This window comes from Eumetopias jubatus, unplaced genomic scaffold, assembly GCF_037043125.1.
Source record: "Eumetopias jubatus isolate StellerSeaLion01/CBP00866 unplaced genomic scaffold, mEumJub1_p1.0 scaffold_10, whole genome shotgun sequence".
Taxonomy (NCBI): Eukaryota; Metazoa; Chordata; class Mammalia; order Carnivora; family Otariidae; genus Eumetopias; species Eumetopias jubatus.
In genome coordinates, this window is record NW_028274816.1 from 23,708,059 (window position 1) to 23,726,588 (window position 18,530).

The 18,530-nt window shown below is 44.7% G+C and overlaps 1 protein-coding gene across 2 annotated transcripts in view; it reads left to right on the top strand.

The window, feature by feature from the left end:
* WWP2 (WW domain containing E3 ubiquitin protein ligase 2) overlaps positions 1-18,530 on the top strand; it is a 142,450-nt gene that overhangs the window by 49,085 nt on the left and 74,835 nt on the right. For both annotated transcript variants that reach the window (XM_028091849.2, XM_088027460.1), the window contains exons 5-6: positions 11,645-11,782; positions 13,595-13,691. In XM_028091849.2, the coding sequence (XP_027947650.1) occupies positions 11,645-11,782; positions 13,595-13,691 (235 nt within the window). The remainder of the gene's footprint in view (positions 1-11,644; positions 11,783-13,594; positions 13,692-18,530) is intronic.

Consider the following 18,530-nt stretch of genomic DNA (forward strand, 5'->3'; position numbering starts at 1 on the left):
TCCCAGGACCCTGGGATCATGACCTGAGCTGAAGGCGGACGTTTAACCACTGAGCCACCCAGGCGCCCCTTTGTATGTATTTTTAAAGATTCGTGGAACACATTAAGTGAAAAATCGAAGGTTGGATGAAGTCAGTTTTGCATATGTAGTTTATCTATGTGTGTTTGTGCTGCTGCTTGCAGGTACAGTGACTTCATACAAAGTTGACAGCCATGAATTATGTTTGGATTTGAAATGTGTGTATTTATGGGGTAGGTGTCATACTTTGCATTTCTATATTGTTTTAATTTTTTAAAAGATTGATTTATTTGAGAGAGAGAGAGAGCATGAGTGGGAGGGGCAGAGGGAGAGGGAAAGAGATTCTCAAGGAGATTCTGCATTGAGCGTAGAGACCAACGCAGAGCCCGATCTCACAAGCCTGATATCATGACCTGAGCTGAAACCAAGAGTATGCTTAACCCACTGTGCCACCAAGGTGCCCCGTTTTCATTTTTCATAATAAGCATGCTGTTGTTTTCTTTTATTTTTTAAGTTAATATAATTTATTTGAAGGCAATATTTTATAGCATAAATGGGACTTTTTTTTTTAAGATCTTATTTATTTATTTGACAGACACAGCGAGAGAGGGAACACAAGCAGGGGGAGTGGGAGAGGGAGAAGCAGGCTTCCTGCGGAGCAGGGAGCCCGATGTGGGGCTCAATCCCAGGACCCTGGGATCATGACCTGAGCCGAAGTCAGATGCTTAACGACAGAGCCACCCAGGCGCCCCAAATGGGACATTTTTAAAAACTTTTTATTATGGAAAGTATCAAACATAAATAAAAGTAGAGCAGTATAATGAACCATCCCATACTTGTTACCCAGTTTTAAGAAGGATTAGCACATGTCAGGTTGTCTTTCGTCTCTAGACCCTACATTTTTGGGGGGGGCAGTATTTGGAAGCAAATCAGAGACATCGTGTCATTTCATTTGTAAAACACTTCTGTGTACATGTCTGATAGGGAAATTAAGAAAAAAAATGTGTCCACTATGCAGGTAATGGAAATTTAAAAAATAAAACCTTTGTTTCATAATCTTACTCTTCAAACACAACTTACAGTTTCTCTCTGGTTCATTTATTTCTTTGTCCCTTTACATAGTAATTTTTATAGGATTTTAATAATATGAGTAATATGAATATAACTTCATTTTCTTTTTTTAACTCAACATATGTAGTGTGAATAATTTTTCATATTCTTGTATACTCTTCATAATCAATAATCCATCTCTCCATTGTGGCATAGCATTTTACTCATCTGACATTGTAATTTTTAAAAAGCAGTTGTTTACAAAGGAGATTTTTGTGTATGTGTGTGAAATGATTACAAGTTTAGTTAACTTTCATCACCTCAAACAGATACAAAAAGAAAAAGAGAAAATGTGTTTTTCTCTTTGTGTGAGAACTTTTAGGAATTATTCTCTTAGTAACTTTCAAATAGATCATTGTTCACTGTGGTCACCATGTTGTACATTACATCCCTAATCCTTATTTATTTTATAGATGTTTATAACTGCTGACTTTTAAAAAGCAGAATCTTAACTGTGAAAGTTCTCTTCTAGCTGGGCTCCTACATTTTGTATTTGAAGACCACTGAAGGGACGCCTGGGTGGCTCAGTCGGTTAAGCGGCTGCCTTCGGCCCGGGTCATGATCCCAGGGCCCTGGGATCGAGTCCCACATTGGGCTCCTTGCTCAGCAGGGAGCCTGCTTCTCCCTCTCTCTCCCTCTGCTTGTGCTCTCTCTGTCAAATAAAATAAAAATCTTAAAAAAAAAAAAGACCACTGAAAAGAAGGTTTGTTCATTGAAAGCCTTCCCCTGCCGTGTTTATAAACATGGCTTTGATCCTGTGCCACCAGGGAGAGGTGGTGTGGTTGCTGAGGTTCCCTGAGGGCACAGAGAATGGATGAGCTGTTAAGGGGGCTCTGGTCTAGGAATCTAGGAATTGCTTTCATGGGTGATGAGGACTTTCCTTCTCATCGGGGATGAGGAGCTCTAATGACAAGGCAGTAGTAACTCACATGGACTGATAGTTTATTCTGAAGACCTAACTTTCCCAGATCTGTGTTTATTCCCGCTGAATCACTTTAAAAATTAAAAAAACATTCTGCAGCTTGACAGTGAGATTTACCAAGATAGATGAGGCCTTTTGTATCCTGTGTTAAAAGGAACTTCAGTTGGTTCAAGAGAGACTTTGTCTCTAATGTACCTTAGTCAATGGATGACTGTGATGAATAGCCAGTTCTGAAAAGTGTATGCCTATGCACTTTTTTTTTCTTGTAAGTAAAGAAAAATGTCTATTCCTGCATGGGCTTTGGCTTTTGGCTTGAATCAAGAGAAATAAGGATGATCATGATTGACAAATCTGTCATGTACTGAAATGACGATGTGCGTGCCTGATCCCTCTTTCCTCTGGTAGGAGAGGAGCTGTTCCTCTCCTGTCTAAGGGTGGACTCTCCGTCCATGCTTTGGAGCCCATGTTTCCTGCCTTCTCAGGAATCCTTTCTGATTTTCCTGCTGCCTCTCTGTTCTCTGCTTTGCAAGGTCATCTTCATCTGTTTGTTAGCTGAGTTTCCTGCCATTCCATCTTCTTCTGTGATCGCATTCTCATCCATACCTCCTCTTTATGCATAACCACCAAGTGCAGGTGATGCATAGATTTGAATCTCCAGCCTAGATCTCTCCTCTGAGCTCCATGCCCACATATTTGACTATTTTCTTGCTTTCTGCTTGTGGCTATGTCAGAAACATGTCCAAATCTAAGCTTGTTGCCTCTTTCCCAGACTCAACCCTCTTCCATTGCTCCATATCTCAATATGTAGATACACTATTTGTCCAGTGATGTTAGAAACTCAGGAGTCATCTTTGATACCTCTACTCCTCTTGCCTCTTTGCTTATCTGTTTTTAGGTTTTCTTGGTTTTTACCTTTGCAAGTTTGCCCTCCTCTTTCATCCCCACCTGTATCATCCTGGTCTTTTCCTTTGGCCTCCTTTCTGCTCTGCCTGTATCTGACCTTACTTCCCTCCAGTCTTTTCCACATTGGAGATAGAATGATTTTTGAAACCGCAAAGCTGATCTTGTCACACCTGGATTAAAAACCCTTAAGTACCATGCTGCTGCTCTTAGGATGGAGAGGAACTTTTCAACATGGTGGGCCCATAATGCACTGCAATGTATAGCCACTGCCTGGGTCTTCTACCCCATTTGGATCACACTGCATTCCAGCCCCACTTATCTCTGTTCAGTTTCTTGAAAGTGCATTTGTGCCACAAGGCCTTTGCACATGGTATTTCCTCTGCCTGGATTGGTGTTCTTCTGCAGTCCACCCCACCCTTCAGCTTCAGAGCACAGTTGAGTTGTCAGTTCCTCAGGAAATTTTCCCTGATGCATTGATGAGGCCAGCTATCCAGTGCTCATGAGACCATAGATATCTTGCATAAAATCTGTTAATACAGTTGCGGTTTTACATTTCTTTGTGTGATTATTTACTTCTGTTTCTTTCAAGTGACTTGTGAGGTTCCTCAATGCAGAGACTTAGTCTATTTTCATTCTCCATTATAACCCAGCCTCTCGCCCAGTGTCAGACACATAGATAATAGATGCCCAGAACATGCTTCTTGAATGAATGAACAAGAAAGAAAGAGAGAAAATAAAAGTTTACAAACTGGCTTTGTAAAATGAAGCTATTTTCATTTTTAGCGGAGTTAATGTAACCCCTGTAGACCAAAACTTTGATTTAGAGACCACTGAGGGACGCCCAGCAGCAGCAGACAGAAACGGCTTCAAGGCCAAAGTAGACTCTTCTTTGCACCCTGTGTTCTACGAAGACCCTGCCAAATCGTCAGTGATGGGGGCTGACGGGGGGTGGGGTGAAGCCAAGTCAACATTGGTACCCCAACAAGAATTCCAATGTTTTTAATCTGATGGTAGCTTGCTAGAAAAGACTTTCTCTTGTTAGGCTCTGGCTAAGTTTGGAAGCCAAAGAGACATCGTAACAGTAAATCCTGGAAGCCTCTGGCTTCCTTTACTGCAAAGGGAACGTGAAAGAGTGTTCTCTTTAAACCTGGGGTACACTCCAGCCTGTGTGTGTCTGAGTTACAGGGAGCCGGGGAATGGAAAGGAGACTGTTTACTCTCTGCTCTTCTGGAATTTCCTCCGGTTCCGTTCCTCTGTGCACCAGTGTTTCACAGCTATGTGTAGAATGAACACTGACCTGTTAATGAATGCCCTGCTTATTTTCACTTTCTTTTGATGGGCCTATGGGATTGAGGGCAGAGGGAGGCAGGAAGAAGGTTTGTTTGTTCCACTGAGCAGCTCCGTTAAGGCCAAATCAATCACATCTTCATCAGGCTTCCAAGACGCTTGACCTGAGAGTACTTAGTCTTTCTTAAAAGTATCTTACTTTTGTGTCCTGTTTTATTTCTCTCAAATTTCCAGGTGAATCTTTACATTTGTATTCTGAGTGAGGAAGAAAAAAAAATAAGCTCTTTCCCCCTTTTTTTTTTTTTTAAGTAGGCTCCACACCCAGCACAGAGCCCAGCGTGGCGCTCGATCTCACAACCCTGAGATCCACACCTGAGCTGAAATCAAGAGTTGGACGCTTAACTGACTGAGCCACCCAGGCACCCCAGGATCTTTCCTTTTAAAAGATATGTGTGTACACGCACATACCTTCTTGTGGTGTGTGAGCAGGAGGGGCAGAGATGATAGAAATTCTAAAGTAGAACATTCTTTCACACACTGCAGTGAAACTGTCCAGGCAGTTCTGGATTTCATAACTGAATCCCATTAATAGTGGCACAGTTTGGCAGTTCTGGTTTACATAATATTCTCTTTTGTTGGAATAAGAAGGCAACTTCCGTGCCCTATTTATCTATACTTATTAGTACCATATGCAAAAAACATCTTAAAAAGTCCAGTCAAGAAAGGGAAAAAGTAACTCTTAGAAAAATATTACTCATCTTTATTGCACATAACCGCTCTTCCCAATAGGAAATTATTAACCTGAAGCCACTTGCAAATCTGAGGCTTTGAAGTAAGAAAAAATGAGAGTATGAGTTATTCCTGAAGCAGCCTGATTGTAGATTCCCTTTTTGTATTTTAAACTGTATATGTAATGCTGAATTCTTATAAGTTCCTTAGTTGGTTTCAGTCACTGTTTGTGCCTTAGGTATACTGGCTTGGAAAAAAAATATAGGAAGTGTCATGCATACACGAAAGGGGAGAGAATAGTGCACGAACCCCTGTGTGTCTGTCATGCAGCTCCGTAGCCGTCCACGAATGGCCATTCTTGTTTCATCTTTCTTCTTCTTTTTTTTTTTTAAAGATTTTATTTACTTATTTATTTGAGAGAGCGAGAATGAGAGATAGAGAGCACGAGAGGGAAGAGGGTCAGAGGGAGAAGCAGACTCCCCGCTGAGCAGGGAGCCCGATGTGGGACTCGATCCCGGGACTCCAGGATCACGACCTGAGCCGAAGGCAGTCGGTTAACCAACTGAGCCACCCAGGCGCCCCTCATCTTTCTTCTTATCCCACCCCCTACTGGGTTAGTTTTTATTTTTTTATTTTTTTATTTTTTTATTTTTTGAGAGAGCGTGCATGTGCCTGCAAGCTGGGGCGGGGCAGAGGGAGAGGGAGAGAGAATCTCAAGCCGACTCCCTGCTGAGAGCAGAGCCTGACCCGGGGCTCCATCTCATCACCCTGAGATCATGACCTGAGCTGAAATCAAGAATCAGATGCTTAACAGACTGAGCCCCCGGGTTCTTTTTACTTAAAGCCCAGGTGTATTTCATCCACAGAGATTTTAGTAGGGAGCTCTAAAAGATAAGTGCGCCCATAACCATACTGCCAATTTCATACCTAAAAAGCATAATGGTAGTTATTTAAGTATCATCAACTAGCCTGGTTTTACATTTCCCCAGTTGTCTTAAAGTTTCTACCATTGGTTTGTTCGGTTTGTTCGAATCAGGATACAAACGACATTAATATGTCTCTTCAATCTTTTAACCAATACTTTCTCTTTCCTCTTTTTATCCCCTGCTGTTTATTTGCAGAAACTGGACAGTTTGTCCTGTAGTTTCCCACCTTTTGGGTCTTGCTGTTTGTGTCCCTGAAGTGTGTTTTAACATGTTCCTGTGTCCCTCTGTGTCTCCTATAAACTCAGAGGTAGATCAAGAGGCTTGATCTGATCAGGTTCTTTGTTTTCCTTCTTGACGAGGTGGTGTGTGCCTCCACTAGGAGGCACCTAAATGTCTGCTCGTCTCTCTTGCTATGCCAGCTTTTGAAGGGTTCTCCTGGCACAGTCCTTGAGATTTTCCAAATTCTTTTCCCCTAGCTTCTAATGTTCAGCTCTACCGCTGTCTCTTGACCTTCATGACGTAGCATTACAAAGTATGGCTAACCAGATAGTACTGAGAACAGAACAGAAGGGCACAATCCCATAACCTAAGACGTACATTTGCTGATTGCTGAAGTTAGCATGAGCTCAGGCCTTTGGCTTTCTCAGAGAACCGAAGCCTCTTGCCAGCGGAATATTTTCATTATATATGTTCCATTTGCTGGTAATTGAATCAGACTTCCTCCAGCCATGCTCTTAAATTGGCGCTTTCTGCAGCACCTGCCTATCATTTGCCCAAAGCTTTGATTCCAAGAGACTGGTGGGCCCATGTGCTTGGGGAGTCATGGGTCTTTCCCAACACATGCTAGGGAGGAGGCCAAGGTAGAGTCTTCCTTAAGCACTGTGTTCCTGGAAGATGTTGCCATCGTCTTAGCCCAAGCCACCAGCTGCTCCTGCCTGGAATATTGCACTGACTTCCTACCGGGTCTCGTCTGCCTCAGCCCTTGCTCCTCCTGCAGCCAGAGTGATTGCGCTACAGCGCCCCTCATGGCCCTTCCTTGCTCACAGTCCCCTAATGGCTCCCAGTCTCACGCAGAGGAAACTCCAGAGACCTTGCGAGAGCTCCAAGGCTTTCCTTGTGGGCTCTGGGGACCTACCTATTGCCCTCATCTCCTGCTCCTGTCTTCCCTCATCCACTCGAGCCACGCCAGCCTTCCTGCCATTCCTCAGACAGGCTAGGCCTGCTCCCACGTGGGGCCTCTGTGCTTTCTTTTCTTTCCGCCTTGAATATTCTTCCCCCAGAACCTAACCGGCTTCCCCTGCCCCCTCCTTCTTTCAGTCTCTGCTCAGTTGTCACCTCCCCAGCGAGCCTTTCTTACTACCACAAATCCTCCTCCCGCCTCCAGCACTCACCCTCTGCTTTCCTCGGTTCATTTGTTTCTCCTGCCCTTGCCACCTTCTAACAGATGATGCAATTGTCTTAAAAAAAACTGCTTATTGTCTGTTTCCCCCACCTAGAATAGAAACACCCAGGCACACGATTTTTGTCTGTTTGGTTGCTGTTAAATCTCAGTGACTCAACTAGTAGGTGCTCACTACACAAACGTGGATGGCATGACCGTGGCGGAGGTGGGGGGTAATGAAGCTGAGAGTAACTGGTGCGGCTTCCTCGGCGCAATCTGATTCTGGTTATGGCAGTCGACTTACTGTGCCCTTTTTTTTCAGCAGTTTCTTGGTGTTTGAGCAACGCCTCAAAAGGCAGTAGGAAGACATGGTGCAAGAGAAAGGCCCTTTGTAGAGTTGTCAGCGTGGCTGTAGTGAAACCCGAGGGCCCCAGAGGCGAAGTGGCTCAGGCTGCTATTTATAGCTAAGCTTCCAGTGTATGTTTTCCAGCCACACTTACTCCTTTCAGCCTCCCCTGTATGCTCAAGTCTGTCACTCAGCTAATGGTTTCTTTAGTCCCATTATGCATTGTAGGGCTCCCCTGGCTCAGGTAATTTTTTCAAAGAGAATAATGGGGTGTTCTGTTCTTAGAGGTTTAATTTTTTAATAGCCTTGCCAATTTAAAAAAGTCCTTTTCCAACTTTTTATTATGAAATTTTCAAACAGACAAGAGAATGGAAAGAGGAATACAGTGAACACCCACATGCCCTCTACCTAGACCCAACACTTGTTATCATTTTGCTGCATTTGTTTTATCTGTGTGAGACTGTGGGCATGTGCATTTTTTCCCTGAACCATTTGAAGGTAAATTGCAGATAACTTGACACTTCCTTCCTAAAAATTTCAGCTTATTCTCCTATAAAACTGTTTAGGGATTGTGGATATCATCATAAGCTTCTTGCATCTCCCAAGAATAAGAACATTCATATGTAAAACCATAGGTTCTGATTGAATCTAAGAAAATTAATAGTCATTTCAGACATCATTTAATATCTAGTCTGGATGTAAATTTCTCCACTTGCCCCAAGAATATATTTTTTTAAGATTTTATTTATTTGAGAGAGAGGGAGAGTGTTGGGGGAGGGGCAGAGGGAGAGGGAGAAAGGCTTAAGCAGACTCTGTGCTTAGCGTGAAGCCCAACCCTGGGCTCCATCTCCTGACCCTGAGATCATGACCCAAGCTGAAACTTAAGAGTTGGACACTCAACCGACTGTGCACTCAGGCACCCCACCCCAAGAATATTTTTTTCAAACTAATGTTTAGTAAAACACTGCATGGCATTTGGTGGTTATGTTTGTTCAAATCTAGAAGAGTCACCTTCTTGCTCTGCTTTTTTAAGAAAAGAAATGTATTTAATGACATTGGCTTTTTGAAGAGCCCAGGATAGTTACTGTATAGATGTCCCGTATTCTGGATTTGTCTGATTGCTTCCTCATGGTATCGTTGAATTTGTTTCTCTGTCCCCTTATTTCATGTAAATCGGGAAGAAGATTTAGTGGCTTAATTGGATTCAGGCTCAATGCTTTTAGCAAGAAGACTTTAAAAGTGATGTTGTGTACTTCATGCTGCATCACATAAGGAAGTGTGTGCGTGTCAGGTTGTCTTGCTCTTAGGAATACTTCATTTGACCACTTGGTTATGATGGTGATGGTCAGAGGTCTCTCTGACTCTCTCTTTTTTTAGCAGATAGAACAATGGAGGAATTATGGTCTCAAAAATTTTGTTTGAAGAGGAAAGATGTCTCCCCTCTCTGGCTTTTTTTGTAGGTAAAATATATCTCAATGTATTGCAAGGTAACTTCTGAGCCTATAAGTATATAATGACTCTATTGGACATGATTAATGGGTAGAGAGAAGAACTAAGTTAGAACCTTGAGATGAGACCATGTAGAGAAAAATTCAAGTTATGCCTATGGCTTCTGTCAGAGGACCACAGCAGTGTGACCGTCAGGAGTTTGAAATAAACAACAAGGGGCCTGGGACTCCCCTACCTTCCTCTTGAACATTATCTTCTCTCCAGAAAGTAGGGAAAGCCATGCCCACACTCCATTTGTAAAATAATGGCCTTTGAGACACCAAGAAAGGAATCAAGGAATCCTTCTGGAATGCTCATCCCAGCACATTTCTGAGTTCAGAAGGCAGGGCATCTTTAGGAAGTGTCCTGGAAACAAGATGAGAAGGTGATTTGTCCTTGGGATGGTTAGGTAGCTCACCTTGGAAGACGTTTTGGAGTTTGTTGCTGCAACCCAGAAAAGGCTCCAAAAAGTCAAGAGAAGTACACGTTTGCAATGAACAAATTCGACTAAGAGAAATCAGGACTTTTCAGCCTAAAAACAGGAAAGTCAACAGGGAGATAATAAAAATGACAAGTTATTAGGAACCCCCTGGGGGCTGCTTCATTCTTTAGAAGTGCCCCCTGAAAAATGTGTTCTTATTGCTCGTGTTTTCCATGTGGGGAGACTGAAGCTCATGTTAAGTAATTTGCATAATGCTGTAGCTACTAAGAAGTAGAACTGAGATTTGAACCCAGTCTGCCTGGCTGGTGCCCATCCTGAACCTCTGTGCTGTACTACCTGCTGGGGACTTAGGCCCTGGATCTCCACATAATACAGTAGGGAGACACCCCTTGACTTCTTTTTTAAACAATAATAATAAATACTTATTATCTCCTGGTTTCAGTGGGTCAGGATTTGTGACTGGCTTAGCTGGGAAATCTGGCCTGGGATCTCTCATGAGGTTGTAGTCCATACAATGGCTGGACCACAGTCATCTGAAGGCTAGACTGGAGCTGGAGGCTCTCCTTCCTAGGTGGCTCATTTGCATGGCTGACAAGGGGTACTGGTGGTCAAAAGGCTTCAGTTCTTTCCTGACTACTAGACTTTTGAAGGAACTCATTTTCAGATTACAAGTATTACTTTATAGAAATGTTTGGAACTCACCAAGCCCCTGAGTGAAACTGACTGAAAATAGCAACAGACTCACAAGGATTTGGAGAGATCCATTACAGGCAAGAGAGAGCAAGGGAAGGTAGAGATGCTTAGGAGAACTTGAACACCTAAAGGGTAACTGGTTTCCACATTATTACAGTAGATCCTTGAATTGATCCAGACTTTTCCTTAGTTCTTAAAGGATTGTGTCTGTATCTTATATTCGGGGCTGGCTTTTTTAGTTGGGGGAGGTTGTTTCTAGAAAGTACTTAAAGAGAGACTTATGCATACGCTGCCTCGTTCTAGAAAACCAGTGAGATAACTTATAATAATACAGTGGCAACTAAGAGATAGAATCAAGCGGTGGTTTGATGGGTGGTGGGTGGGGAGGGAGGTTGGAACATGTGGCCCTCTCCTGGCCTGGCTCTGTACAGTGTGGGAAGACATGGAAGAGCCGCGTGCTCTTTGGAAATCCTCATAAACGCCGCTTTCTCGGTCATTATCGAATGACCCTGAACTGGAGGTTTTAGCTCCTGTGTTCCTCCCAGTGTTAATTGGGTGGAAGCTGTTCCGTGTGGCCAGGCTTGGTGGTGAGGGTTGGGGGGCGTGTGTGCAGCAGTTTCCAGCCCACAGAGGGCTTGGGGCTTCTGCCTCGTGTCAGTTTGTTCTGTTTTTCTGCTGTGGTTTCCTGACTCTTCTTGCTCGCCCACAGGACTCACTGCCTGGTGTTCTAGGGGCCGGGCCACTCCGAGGTGCCTTCTTGCCTCCGCCGCAGAGCCCCTCATTGAATGCTTTCTCCTCAGGGACTAACTCAGTGCCCTGTGACTATTGTGGGGCTGACTTACCATTGCTGAACTTTTATTGCTTAAAAATTTTTCCTTATTTCAAAGTGAAACATCTTCAGAAGTGAAAATTAAAAACAGTTTATTTTTAAATACAGATAATCTGAGAAGCCCCTGTAATCCTTCATTTAGAGATGACTCCTGATGACATTTCCTCAGGGCCTCCTGACCTGTTTCTCTTCTTTTTTGCCACCATTCTTTATATGGGTGGGGGGGGGGTGCTGCTTCTCACTGCTTCCTCTGTATGCCATCAGATATCTCTGGGCTTTTCTCACAGTCCTGCAAGTATAAGCAAACAAATCGGTCATGTAGAAATTATAAAGATACAACATGTTTTGAAAAACAAGAATGCAGCCTTTCCCCCCAGTCTAATACAGCAGTGATGACAATTAGACCTGTTCCTTCCCATTCTTCCTTCCATGCCACAAGACAGATGCGAAGCGGCAGAAGAATGTTGCCAGGGATGCCAGAGTAGGTTAAATGAGGGCTGATAACTCTCAGAATCTTAACCTGGGGTGCATTTGCTTTAGTCCATCCCTGTTGCTTTTTGTGTTCAACAGTGGAGAACACACAGCTGACCCTGAACCTGCAGACGGAGAACAAAGGCGGTGTTGTGTCGGGCGGTGAGCTGACAATTTTCCTGGACGGGCCAACTGTTGATCTGGGAAGCGTGCCTAATGGCAGCGCCGTGACAGACGGTGAGTGCCGCCCTGCTCCCCGGCGCTGTGCCGGGATGGGGTGGGGCAGGGCTGGGGCGGGGGAGGTGCCTGGGGCTTGGTTCTCGACCAGGTACCTGGGTTTGGGTCCCACTCAGCCAGCCCTGGCCCGTAGCTAGCCCTGATTCCTCTTAGCAGTCTTAGCATGATCAAAACTGTGACACGATTTTTTAAGGACCGCTTTCTGATAAAGGACCAAAATAAACGTGTGTTGTCGTTTTGCTTTGAGAGCAGAGAAAATATCTTTTCATCCCACACGGACTCTAGAAAATAAAATGTCTTTATTAAATGTTATTCAGGCCCATTTTTCCTCCCAATACAGTTACACTTCCTGGGGAACTTGAAGGTTCCTTTTATATGACGGTATTGGTTGGGAAAGGGACTGTGTGTCTTAGAGATTCACACTGGCAAAATACAGACAGAAGCAGGGAAATTGGAGTATCTCCCACTCTGTCCTGAATGAGGGCAGTTTGTTTCTTTTGATCTAGTTTGAAATTAGTCACCTTTGGATCTAGCAGGAAATTATTTCATGAAGTCTGAGGACTGAGATGGGTTGGGTTTCTCCATAACTTTTCTCGTTAAATGTGAGGTAACTGTGGCACTTTCCAGGCCCCAAACAGGCTTTCTCTAGCTTCAAGGGAGTGAAATTTGAGTTCTGATTTAAGGGCAGTTGGGTAGAATCTCAGTGATTGGATGGGGCTTGACTTGAGAATCCTCCCTGGACGGAGTGGTGCTTCGGGTACTTTTGGTGTATGGAGAAAACATGCATTATTCACTCATTCTGCACGTATATCTGTAATTGAGCACCTGGTATGTACTAGATCTTGGACCAGGTGCTAGCCGGATGGCAGGGGCAAAATTCATACAGTCTCTACTCGTAGGAGCCCATGATTTACTTGGTGGGGGCAGGGTTGTTAGACATGAGACAAATAAATGCAGAAATAATTACGTAATTGTAATCATGACAAAAGCTATGAAGGAAAAGTACTGGGTGATGTGAGATTCTCATACTTTGGGGGATCTCTCTTAAACTGGGGGCCAGGGAAGTTCTCTTCGAGGAAGCGAGATCCACTGGAGGTGAAGAGTTTAGATAGGCCAAGATGGAGGTGTGGGAATGGGGTAGCTGAGTAAGAGGTAGAAGGGTCCCCTGTGCAAAGGCCCTGAGGTGGGAGTGAGCTTGGCCTGCAGTAGAAACAGAGGTGGTCAGGGTGGCTGGACCAGGGAGAGCAAGAAGAAGAGTGGTGGCAGGTGAGACCATAAGGGCAGGTTGGCTCAGATCACCACAGCCTCAAAGACCTTGGTGAGGAGTTTGGACCTCATCCTAAGAAGCAGAAAGCTCTTGAGGGGTTTTGAGCAGAAGAGTGTTGTGATTTGATTTGAATTGAATTGGCTTTGGCTTTTTAAAGGTTTCTGGTTGCGATATGGACAAATGCCCCCATTGCTTGCCCCTACTTTGCATGGTCAGCATCTGTTCTGTGTCTCACGTGGTGCAGCTGAAGTTTATTTAATGCACATGGCAAGTTGCTTGTAAGTGCCTTAGATGTTCCTGAAGGTCTCGGAGAAGAAGAGCTGTTTCCCAGGCTTGAGCGCCTCTGTTCTGAAGCCCCGCTTGAATCTCCTCTGGCTATCCCTATTCCCTGTTCCTGCTGGAGGCCGCAGCTTGCTAGACTGCCAGGGTGCTCTGTGGTGGGTCACTTGGATGCACGGACTGAACTTTGTTCCTGAGCCACATCTCAAACAAGGGTTGAGCTTCTCAATGTTTCTGTCTTTTCTTGTGATGGGTCCCCTATTTAGGATCCCAGCCACCTTCAAGAGAATCCAGTGGGACAGCTGTTGCTCCAGAGAACCGACACCAGCCCCCCAGCACAAACTGCTTTGGTGGGAGATCTCGGTAAGACCCCCCCCACCACCTTGTGGATGAGCAGGAGCTAGGAGGGTGCTCAGAGCAATTGAAAACATGTTGGGAGGTGGCGAGGAACAATTTATGTTAGAAACTGTTGGAAATTTCCAACTGACTCACTACGTTAAGGAGGTCCAGAGGGGAGTACAGAATTTGGGATTCTCAGAAGGGTCAGGGGTTCCTTGTCAGAGGTTGGGACTGGCTAAGCTGGTTATTTGGATAAGAGGGATTGTCGAACAGAACTTAACTGGTGTTTTATGTTATGGGGGCAGCAACCACAGTTATCCTTTTTTTTTTTTTTTTTCTTTTTTATTGTTATGTTAATCACCATATATTACATCATTAGTTTTTGGTGCCACAGTTATCCTTTTAGGATACACACAGAAATGCCTAAAGCACTGGTTCTTTGTATGTGAGCTTTTCTGTCTGTGCATTTCTGTTTCTGGAGGTGATCCATGATTCTCTTTGGAGTACTGATTAAGACCTCCTGCACTTGCAGTCTGAGTTATATTATACTTATTATACCTATCAGGAATGACTTAATTTTATTTATTGACATACCCATCTTACACCTGGGTTAACAGTGCAAATTCATTTCCAAGCCACCTGAATTCCCAGGTATATTAGAGAGATGGGGAGGAGGGAGTTGGGGACTTCTAAGAATTATTTACTTTTTTATTTTATTATTTATCACTGTGTACAAAATCTCCAGATATATTAAAGAAATTTTAGGGAAAAGAATCTTATGAGTATAGTTTGTAAATCGTTACTATCTGTGGAGAGTAAGTGAAAAAACTAGTAAAAATCTTCCTGAACATATCCCAGGGAAGTGGGAATAATGCTTTGAGAAACACAGTATGATTTCAGCCAATACCCACAGCATCTTGAATGATCCCTGTAACGACAGCCGTCAGCCTCTCTGGATTCGGTGGTTTTGAGGGTTTGCCAGGCAGGTGCCAAGAGCAAGAGAGGGTTGCATGTTTGGATCTTTTGTGTGTAGCGTCAGTAGAAGCCAAGGTGCCATTTCCCTGTCTCTTTTCTCCGAGCCTCTGCAGAGGTGTTGCCTCACACCCTGAAGACCATTCACTCTTTTCCTTGACTTGCTAGATGAGTTATAACTTGGGATAAATAGTTGAGTCTCACAGGGTAAGGACCAATGAAATAATTGGCAAATTTTGTGTCAACAGAGGCATGAGGGGCACCCAGAGCTAGAGAAAACAGAATCTCTTTGGTGGTGAGTAGCTGGCAGAGAAGAACGCCTCAGCATTTCACTCTCTGGGAATGATGCCTTCTTAGCTTTGGCACTAGCAGCTGCCATCTTGGTCTTTGAGCTGACTTGGAAAGTTTGTGTCATATGCAACTGATGTCACTTATTTGGGGGTTGGAAGGCAGAGTCCAGTTCTTAATACCTTTGGAATTAAGTTCTTGACCTACTTATTGCTCTCTGAAGTTCTCTAGTGAATAGATCTTGAAACTTATGTGTCCCAGGAGCCCGTCTTTGTTGTTGTTTGTGTTGAGGATTGTTGTCTTGTAAAGCAGCAACCAGACTTCAACAGAAAATTGGATGCATCTTTGCCCATAACCCACGGTAGACATTCGATGCTAGTCAACTATTGGTGGGCAGAGTGTCCTCCAAGTAGTTTGAGCGGTGTAGGAGTCCTCTCTGGTCTGCTTAGCTCCTATAGCATTTTCCACGCATGGCCGCTGAGTTTTCACAGGCCTCTGCCATCTAAGTATTTATTCTTTGTTCGCATGGAGCCTGCTGCCATTCAGTAGCAAACACTTTTGAAAGGATCACCTGAAGGCAGTGTCTTCTTTGTCCCTAAGAACTCCTTTTCCCCATTGCTGCTGCACTGAAGATCAGGTGGTAGCAGGGTAGTTGACTGGATCAGGGTACGGGGCTTTACAAGCAGAAAAAGTAGATTGAATCCTGGCCTGTCATTTACTTGCTCTGTGATATCGCACCAGTTACTAAACCTCTCGGCACCTCAGTGTTTTTCAGATACAAAATGGGGATATCACCTGCCTCACAAGGTCATTGTTGGGATTAACTGAGATGAGCTATGTCAGCCTTGCACTCTGGGAGTGCTCAGGGATAGTGGCAGGGGGTGCCTTTGCTCTGAAGACTCTCCGTGGTACCCCCTTCCTCACCTGCAAACCTGGGAAGTGTGGCCTGGCTGATGTTTTTGCATCAAGGTCTGTAATTAGCAGGGTGATGAATCAAGCCTTCAGGATTCAAGGACAATCCTTTGCTGTCCTAGGCTTCCTGGGGTAGAGGATGGGCTTCTGCCTGCTTTCTCCTAGACTAAATATTTAGTCTTTGCTCTCCGAGAGGTAGGTTTTTCTTGGACTTGGGTGCTATTCACCATGATCAAAGATGCTCTGACATGTCCATGAAGGTGAAGATTGCCATGTCAAACAGCCTTTCTGCTTTATTAAGCTATCAAACTGGAACCATGTAAGGGTTTTATTTAGGGGTTCATCTACCCAAGGTCGTCCAGTAAAGGGACCATTTGCTTGCAGAATAAGACCCCAAGCTCTGTCTTTCAGTGGGATCTTGCCCACTCTTTAAGAATAATTGGGTGAACCATCCCTAGTTATTTTATCATGTGGCATAAATTGATTTATAGACACACCGTACTAGTATGCAGTCAGTGGGTCTGGTTGAGTAAAGAAAATATAAATTGTTGTATAGTCTTACAATGAAATACCATCCCATAGTAAAAATGGGTGAATGATGGTTGCATCAATATGGTGGAATCTCAGAAACATAATGTTGAACAAGAGAAGCAGGCCACGGGGGGTGGGGTGGGGGGGACACAGTGTGATGTAACTTATATAAAGTTGAAAAATGTCAAAATAAACCGTAATATTTTTTATGGATTCCTCCATAAGTAGTAAAACCATAAAAAATGGAAGGGAATAAGTAACCCTGAATTCAAGAGAGTGGTTATCATTGTGGGGCTGGAGGTGGGTAAAATGAGGAGAAAGCACACGGAAATTTCCCAGCACTGTGAATGTGGGGGGTGGGTCCTCGACTGTGCATCTTACTCGACTTCTTTGAACCGAATATATCTTTAATATATTGTTTGGTTTGCATGATATATTTCACAATAAAGCAGGAAGAAGTGTCCTCTATCAATCTGAGAAAACCGAACAGCCATGGTATTAGGTTGGAGAGACTGCCATTTGCTATTGAGGCAGACAGATGTCAGAACTTAGGATTTCTCCAGGCTTGATAACAAGCACTTATTTCCCTTCTTCCCCGTTGATCTTTGTAGCGGTAACCAGTGATTCGGAGTCAGTGCTCCACGTCGGCCTCATAGGTCATGCTCCTGTCACTTCGAAACCTCAGGCTTGAGAATTTAGTTTGGGAATTGGGGGAATGGGTTCCAGATGAAAGCCGATCACTGCCAGATAATGTGTCCGAACAGCACTAGTCTTGGTGGCCCGAGCGGCCTGGCCTGACCCTGTTTGGCGTTTGACTGGAGTGGGCGCGATTACATGGCGCCCCCCGGATTCTGTCAGCGTGTCATCCTGCCCGGCGTCCTCAGCCAGTGTTCCTGCTTCCAGCGCAGTGGTGGAGAGTGCCTGGTGTGTGACGGAGCCCCCTGGGAGAGCGCGTGCTCGTTGGCACAGGGAGTCCTTCCACACCCTTTAATAATCACCCAGTGTTTAGTTTATTTGGCTGGACTGAGGGCTGGCTTCGGGAACGGTGCCTAAGTCAGTTCAGGTTTTGCAGATCTGATATGTGCCTGGTCCCATGTGCACACTGCACACGGCTTGCGGGGAGCATGGCCTCCCCTTTCCACAGCCAGTTCACAGCCTTCATGATACATGAGATCTGAATGAAACAGGCAAATAGGGGCGCCTGGGTGGCTCAGTCGTTAAGTGTCTGCCTTCAGCTCAGGTCATGATCCTAGGGTCCTGGGATCGAGCCCCGCATCGGGCTCCCTGCTCAGCGGGAAGCCTGCTTCTCCCTCTTCCACTCCCCCTGCTCGTGTTCCCTCTCTCGCTGTCGCTCTCTCTGTGTCAAATAAATAAAATCTTTAAAAAAAGAAAGAAAGAAAAGAATCAGGCAAATAAAACTACGAGCGTTCCGGGCAGTTCAGAGAGAGAAGAAATCTGTGGATGCAGAGGAAAGACCGAGGAGAGAGTGGAGTGGGAGTTTGCAGAGAGACCATCGTCCCCTCTGCGAGGGTTCAGTACAGTGTCTCAGGAACTGACTAGTGGAGGGAGCGAGCAGTGAATGAGAGAAAACCCCAGTGGGGCATCCGTGGTGGGAAAGGACCCGGCAGAGGGGATCCGCGCGGGTACTGCTGTCTTCAGAGTTACTGTTCAGTTAGAAATGGGTGTGCAATTCGAGCCTGGAGAGTAGGAAGTCAGGGTGTCTGAGTCCCTCCGTACTTCGCTGATGCCCTGATACCTGTGAGTTTCTTTTTCCCCCTCCCCAGCCGTTCTGTGAAATCGGGGTGAGAAGGGGAAACCAGCTCACAGCTGAAACCCTCAGGGCTATCTGCGAGCCATGCTGCTCCTCCAAGCACAGCCTGAGATGCCTTCTGACTTGACCAACTAGCTCCTCAGTCAAGAATCCCCGTAGATTTTCCACAGTTCTATAGGGAACTGGGGAGACAAAAAGGGAAGAAGGCATTGAATTTTTTCATTAATGGACCTGAAGACTGAAAGAGGTCTTGATGAAGAAACTGTAAGAAGGTTAAGCAATTAATTTTCCTTTGCCGTGTGTGTACGTGTTTGTTTTGTGGAAGTGTAGATGTGAACGTGCAGGGATGTATGTACCTCTTTGTGTTTGGTGTGAGGGGATGGAGGCCT